At 28.7% G+C, this 7,998-nt stretch overlaps 1 protein-coding gene across 1 annotated transcript; it reads right to left on the reverse strand.

Moving 5' to 3' along the window:
* Nucleotides 1-1,001: 1,001 nt before the first annotated feature.
* Nucleotides 1,002-6,798, reverse strand: Phum_PHUM157220 (class A rhodopsin-like G-protein coupled receptor GPRvpr, putative; the record flags this gene model as incomplete). Its single annotated transcript, XM_002424826.1, has 9 exons — nucleotides 1,002-1,167; nucleotides 1,247-1,278; nucleotides 1,316-1,403; nucleotides 1,535-1,703; nucleotides 1,990-2,085; nucleotides 3,784-3,981; nucleotides 6,226-6,361; nucleotides 6,468-6,518; nucleotides 6,778-6,798. The coding sequence occupies 9 exons, from the start codon at nucleotides 6,796-6,798 to the stop codon at nucleotides 1,002-1,004; spliced, it is 957 nt and encodes a 318-aa protein (XP_002424871.1).
* Nucleotides 6,799-7,998: the final 1,200 nt, after the last annotated feature.

The raw sequence follows: 7,998 nt of genomic DNA on the forward strand, positions 1-7,998 counted from the left end.
GAGAGAGAAAGCGATAATTTGTCGACGAGAAATTAAAATACTGCTTGTGTGAGAGTGAGAGAGAAAGAGAGAATGAGAAAGACAATGAGTAAGAAAGGGAAAGTAAAAAAAAAAAAAAAAAATTTATTAATTTTGCTTATACAGCTTTTTTTGTTTTTTTGAAACCGTCATTTCTCTCTCTCTCTCTCTCTCTCACACTCATACAAATTATTATTTTCTTTTATCTCTTTTCTTTTTCTAATTCATTTACATTCGACACGCAAAAGTTTTATAAAAAGTTTTGCAAAGTTTTTTTTTTTTTTTTTTTCACACGAATAATAATAATGATAATGATAATAATAATAATGATAATGATAATAATACTAATGATAATAATAATAATTAATGAAGAATGAAATGAAAGAGAAAAAGTTTTTTTCGTTTGTTTGTTTGTTTGTTTTTTTCGGTGTTCGCCATTAATGACGTATAAATTATATAATTTGATTATATTAAATTTAAAATTTAAATGTTTTTTTGTGTTGTTTTGTTTGTTTTGTTTGTTTGTTTGTTTTTTTTTTACACGTCGAAAACAATTTGTTTTAAAAAATTTTATCGTTTGTTTTTTTTTCGGATTTCGAGAGGGGGTTTTAGGAAGTGTTTGTTTGTTGTTGTTTGCTTCTAGAGAGCGGTCACGGTTACATCCGGAAGATTTTTTTCTTCGGTTGGTACCTTGATGTGAATGTGTCTAAGGCTCGTTCCGCTTCTCCTGGACGTCGTTAAAGTTTCCGTTACAGTCGCTGAACGAAAACTTTTTTCCGGTGAGTCTGCCATATTTGTGAACCATCGAAATGGTGGAACTTTCCTGAGAATCAATTAAATTAACGTACGAGAATTTTCTTCGACGAAAATTTAACAAAAGGTAAAAAAAAAAAGCTAAAAATTTCTCCCTTCCCTCCCTCCCCCTCCCCCCCCCAAAAAAAAAGGAACGGGATGATCGATGACGGTTATAAAATAAATATTAATTACCTGAGAGTTCTGCAAAGCCTGTTTGAAAATGCGCAGTATATCAATGGATTTGCCGCGGAATTGAGTGGAGCCAAACTCTGTATGAGTGTTGCCGTTGCGACCGTCGTTTGCGTTCTCGGCAAATATTCGAAAACTTGAAGTAAATCGAATATGAAATACGGACTCCAGCAAAGTATAAAAACTGGAAAACGAAAGAAAAAAAAAGAAAAACAAAGAAAATTTTTTTCTCGTTGAGTTTCACTAATCATTGTAAAAATTCAAAATCACCGCCGACTGCGACGAAATTGATTTGCGTACCGAAAACTATGACAAACGTCATTTTAACCGTTTTTATTTTCGCTCTCGGTATAAGTCCTCTGGAACTTGCTCTTCTTCCGTCCAAATCGTCATTTCTCATTCTCGATCGATTGAACGATTTCGATTTCATATCTGATGTGAGAAAAAAAAAAAAATTTTTTTTTTTTGGCAAGGAAGTGACGTCATGAATGCCATTTTCCTCTCAAGAGAAATGGACTTACTTGATTTGTACGTCGACGAATGAGTCAAAAGTTTTCCTTTGCTCCAAATTGTAAAAACGATGATCGTGTAACAAGCGGATATAATTATGGCGGGTAAAAAAAATAATACGATGGAAATTAGTGTCATGTATATTTGCCATTGCCAAGGTTCGTCGAATTCTATCCAGCACTGGACGCGAGCTTGGAAAACAAAAAAAAACAAAAATTAAATTATTATTATTATTATATTGACTCATGATGGCGACGATTCGTCTTAATGTTTGTCGGATTCGCTACCCGTCGATCCCTAAGGAATACAGGCGTGAATATCAGTGATGATGCTGCTGCATGCCTGATGAATAGGTTTCGTCTTGTTACAACCTATGACATCACAACAATTCTTGTTGGTCTTCCCGAGACCATCTTATTCGACGAGACTTATTATTATTATAAAAAAAAAGGGTCGAAGGTTAAAATGTAAAATTACCTTGAATGTATCTTTCCTTGTAGAGTATTATCATGGGTATCGAGAAAAGTATGCTGAAACTCCATGCGAGTATCACCAAAACTCGAGCTCTTCTTGCTGAATAAGAAAATAATAATAATAATAATAATAATAATAATATCATTAATGATGATGATGATGATGATGATTAGAAGAAAAAAAAGGCGGGAAAATTTAAAAATTTTTTAAAATTATTTATGAATCGTTTAAAATTTTACCCGGGTAATTTTTTTTACAACGATTTCGACGATTCATTTAAACAAATATTTGACCTTTTGACCTTTTTAATCATCGAAAGAAAATTTTTTTTTTTTTTTTTTATTAAATAGAAAAAGATAAAATAAATTTCCTTAATATATATAAAAAAAAAAAAAGAAAAAAAATTTCGAACGATCAGAAAAAAATTAAATGATGTGAATGATGGACCCGGATGTGTTTGCTGATGTTGTCGCTGTTGGTGACGGGCCTTTGTTTCCCGACTAATATTTTTAACAAGTTTTTTTTTTTTTTTGTGACGAAAGTTGTCGAGATGATTTATTTATTTTTGGGGGTTTGTTATATGAAAAAAAAAAAAAAAAAAAAAAAAAAAGTAAAAATGATGGAAAGACGAAGAAAAATCAAGTGTCTGATGACTGTTTTTTTTTTTGGAATGAGAGGATTTAGAAACCGTCAGTAGTTTGTTAACTTTTCGCCCTCGTCGTAAGGAGTAGGAAGAAGAAGAGTAAGGGGAGAAGAAGAAGAAGAAGAAGACGACGGAAGGAAGAAGGGAAAAAGTTTCGAAACTTTGAAAATTTTTTATGATTGATCGAAATTTTTTTTTTTTTTTTTTTTTGCATCACTACTAAAACGGTTCGAAAAAAAAAGAAAAACATTTGAGCCACGATTTTCTTTCTTTTTTTTTTTTTTTTTATCTATATTCATCTTTTTCCCTTTTTCTCTTTTGGTACTTTTTTACATCTTTCTGCGCCTCCCCCCCCCCCTCAGCGTTCAACCTCCCTCCCCCTCAGTGTTCAACCTCCCTTCATATTAACGTAAAAATCAGGCCGCGACATCAAAGCCCTCATGATTGTTTTTTTTTCCTTCGCGTACAAAATGCCTAAACAATAATTTGAAGGCGTTTTTTTTTGTTTTACCATTTTTTTTTTTTTTTTTGTTTCGAGAAGAATTTTTTTTAAAACGTTCGATACGGAGGACGAACGAAAGATAATAATATTAAAAACGGAAAACAGAAAACAAAGTTAAAAAACTCGTAATTTTTAATCTAATATTGTATATATCAAGGATTTTTTCTCGGGAAATCGGGCGATGTAAACGGTTTAGGAAATGACATTTAAAAAAAAAAAAACCATCTAGAATGTCAGTTACAGACAAGACGTCGTTATCAACTGGATTTAATAAACAAGACAATGATGGAATACACGAACTGTCTGATTTATTATGTTTCTTCCATACAACTTTTTTTTTCAAATTGTATTATTAAAAACATCACAAATCGGACGAAATTTAATTTCTTTTCTTTTTTTTTTTTTTTATAAGGAAACCGAAAGAAACTCCCCCCCCCCTCAAATAAATAAATAAATAAATTTTTCTTTTTTTCTTTTTATTTATTTATTGTAATTTTATTTCGTGATCGATAACGGAGGGGGTGGGGAAAAACAAAAGCTAGTACCCACAACTGGAAAATTTAATTTCTTTTTTTTTTTTCCCTTTTTGCAGAGAAACATCTGAGAATGGTAGGATGGGGAAGGGGGAGAGAGGGAAAAAAAATTTACTCACAACTTCCTGAAAAATTCATCGGATGTGTTATGGCATCGTATCTGTCTATGCTCAACGCAACGAGAACATATGTTGATGAATATATAACGACAGCTTGTAGAAATCTTATCATTTTACATCCGAGATTGCCGGCGTGCCACGTGACCGTCATTCTCCATATTATATCCGTTAATACGTAAAAAATTCCAACCGTTAAATCTGTAACAATGAAAAAGTACGAGAAAAAGGATGAGACTGCGGATATAACAGGTAAGAAAAAAAATTATTATTATTATTATTATTTTCTTTTTTTTGTGCACGAAAAGAGACACAACAACAAAACCATCCAATAAAAATTACGATGCGAGAACAGCCCCCATCGACAAACCTTATATATATATATAAATTACATAAATATTATTTTGTTTAAATAATTAAAAAAAAAAAAAATTTCTTTTTAAATATGATATGGGACCCACATGAACACCTTCCGGCCATTTTTTGATTCGTTTCTAACAATTTTTTTTTTTTTTTTGGGAGGGGGAAATATAAAAAACTCGCGAGTTCTCATATTAATACATACTCGTGATGATATCAATTTACGTTGTCGTCGTTATACCTAATTATCCGCATGTCGTTTAAATAAATTTTTTAATTAAATTTTCAAACTTGATAATGTTAAAAAAAAAAAAAAAAAATACAGTCGTACCAACTTTGTTTTTTTTCGGTTTTTCGTGTGGGAGGTCGTTCGAATTGTAAAAAAAAAAAAAAAAAAAAAATGGCGGAAATTTATTTCGAAAATCAAAGTAAAAATTATTTTAGATGCCCGTGTGTGCGTGTAAAAGGAAAAAAAAGGAAAAAAAAATGAATAAATCGATGATGCGGTTGAATAAAAAAAAAAACAAAAGGAAAACGAAAAGGAAAAGGAAAACCAAATGGAAAAGTGTAATTAAATTACGTAATCAGATTATTTATGAAATGAAAATTTCTTGTCGCGCACACACCACTTTTAAATGATAAAACAAAATTTATTTTTACATCTTTTCACGCATGGTTTATTATTTGTTTTTGTAAAATTTTCCACTGTTCACACCGCGGTTAAAATCTATTCATTCATTCATTCATTCATTTATTTATTTATTTATTTGGGTACGTAGTCAAAGGAAAATAAAAATAAAAAAAAGGAAATAAGAGGGAAACGCTCGGAAAAAAAGGAAATTCGTTTTAAATAAAAATAAAGAAGTATTTCCCCCTCCAAACATTTTTTTTTTTTTTAAATCATGAAGGTATCATTATTATTAAATGATTAGGCGTTAAATAGAGAGAGAGGGGGGAGGGGGGGAGGGAAAGAAAGTTGTTTCGAAAATAATAATAACTTTTATTATAATCGGGTTAAATCAAACGGTACGAATAAAGTAATGAAAAAAACGTAAAATAAATTTCGATGTTAATTAACCGAAACGAAAAAGGTTTAGAAAAATTAAGAAGTAAATTGATTGGTTTCTTTTGTAATGCCGATCGTTTTAAATAAAATACGTCATAAATCTGTCAAAAAAAAGAAAAAAAAAAAATGAAAATTATTAATGTTTTGAAAACAAGAGTCGGACAAAATTAAATGTATAATAATTTTTAAAATGTGTCTGTTCAAAATTTTCAAATAAACTTTGACGAATTAAAAAACTTCTTTTTTTTTTTTTTTTTTTAAACAAAAGCAACGAACGAAAAAGTTGTTGAAATATTTTTTTTTTTTTTTAAATTTTTGATGACGTCAATCGAAATATTTTTTAATATGTCGTCGATCAATGGATATCATATATATATTTAAAAAAAATTTTTTTTAAAAATCCTATTAATAAGAAATAAATATAAGGGAAGTGAAAGAGAGAAAAAGAAAGACAGTGGGAGTAGATAAAAGAAAGAAGAAAATAAGAAACGGAGAAAAAAAAAAAAATGATACGATGAAAGAAAAAGAAAAAGAGAGAGAGGGGGGAGGGGGAGAAGAAAACATCAAAAGAAAATTTTCCCCTATTTTTTTAAATCCGTTTTTTGTTTTAAAAAAAAAAAAAAAAAAATCTAAAAGGAAAACGCATTATTACGAAGTAGGAGAGTAAAGAGAATCGTCAAAGGAAAAAAAAAAAAAAAAAAATCAGATGTAACGAAACGGAAATCAAAAAAGGAAAGAAAAAAGGAAAAAAAAAGTAAAAGGAAACGCTACGTTTATAAATTTATATATAAGTACATATTTCATTTTCCTTTCGTGAACGTTTTTATTACGGTTTTCTAAAAAAAAAAAAAAAAAAAAATTATCTTTTTAACTCGATCGTGTCTTTACGTACGCGTTTTCTCGTCGCCTTGCACGTGCACACACACGCACACGCACACGCTCCGTGAAATTTTTAAAAAGGAAGGAAAAAAATTATTATTATTATTATTATTATTATTATTATTATTATTGAAACTCACCGGCCAATGCCAATTGCATGATGAAAAAATTCATTCTCGATTTTCTTTTCTGATCCAAAAACAATGCAATTAAAACGGTCGAATTACCGACGACGATTAATACGAAAAGAGTCCATAAAACGGCAAATTGCTCTTTCTGCAACGATAAAAAAAAATAATTTATTTTATTACTCTATGACGAAAGGAATGAAAATTATTTATTTACTCTAAGATTAGTTAAAAATATAAACAAAATTTTTAACGTTTATTTCTCGTACGTTATCCGTGCAACGATGATGATGATGATTGCATCGCTAATAATTGATTTATTTATTTATTTTTTGTCTATTTCCACGTCATTTATTATTATTAACGCAACGTTAAATAACGTTAACGTGTATATTTTCTATTAAACAAAAAAATGATAATAATAATAATAATAATAATAATAATAATTTTGAAAATTTTCAAGTTCATCGTACGTTTTTGTTTTTTTCTATTTAAAATTTGTAACAAGTGGCTGTCGGTTAAAAATAAAAATAAAAATAGGAGGGGGGGGGGGAAAAAAAAAACGTTTTTCTTGTCTTCCGCCATTTGTTATACATTAATTTTTGATCGAAACCAAAAGTTTTTTTTTAAAAAAAAAAAAAAAAAAAAATGCCGTCGGTCTCGTAAATTTTTCAAAAACCGACGCCATTTTCTTGCCAAATTTTTATTATTATTATTTTTTTTTTTACAAATCATCCAATTATTGTTTAACAATTAATTGATTTTTTATATTTTTTTTAAAAACAATTTTAATTTCCAGGTAATAAAATTATTTTTATTATTATTATTATTATTATTATAAAAACGTTAACGTTTTTTTTTTTTTTTTTTTTTTTTTTGTGCGCGTCACAAACGTTTTAAAATTTTTACATATAAATTTTATAATTTTATAATTTTTTTTTTTTGTAAAATGATAATTTAAAAATGGGGTTAAGAGGATGAATGTTAAGTGTTAATAAACTATTGTTAATGATAATAATTTTTTTTTTTTGAATTAAATTAAAATTAAATTGTTCGACCGAATTAAATTTAAATTTAAATTAAAAAAAAAAAAACAAAAATTTTTACCGTGACAAACGCGGCAGAAACGTTTTTTTTTTTTTAACACAAAAAATCGAAATCGGACACAGAAGGGTTGTCGTAATATTAATAATAATAATGATAATAATAATAATAATAATGATCGTATAACGAGGGGTTTCGCAAAGGACAGTAAAAAAAAAAAAAAATTCGTATTTGATTATAATTAAAAATGAAATTACAAAATCGTTAAAAACATCTTTTTCCGGTAAAATTTAAGTTCCACTTGACGAAAAAAAAAAAATTCGGGATGACCTATAGAAAAACCTTTTTACGATTTCACAGAATCCTTTTGCAAAAAAATTTCGCGTATGCGATTAATATGCCCCCGCCCCCCCAAAAAAACAAAAAAAACGGTTTACGTATATTTACGAGGTCGATAAACTCGGTTTTTGGATAAGACAGAGGACGGAAGGAATAAAAAGAAGAAAAAACAACGAACGAAAGTAATAATAATAATAATAATGATGATGATAATAATAATAATAATAATAATGATGATAATAATAATAAAGGCGGGCGATTGTGTATGTTTTATATTTATAAAAAGTTAAAAACCTATTGACAACAAACGATGGGGGGTGGATGGATGGGTGGGTGGGTGGAAATTGTTGGGATCAAAGCCAAAGGAAAGTGAAAAAAACGAAAAAAAAATTCACCCACGTG

The sequence above is a fragment of the Pediculus humanus genome, genomic scaffold (genome assembly GCF_000006295.1).
Source record: "Pediculus humanus corporis 1103172107500 genomic scaffold, whole genome shotgun sequence".
Taxonomy (NCBI): Eukaryota; Metazoa; Arthropoda; class Insecta; order Psocodea; family Pediculidae; genus Pediculus; species Pediculus humanus.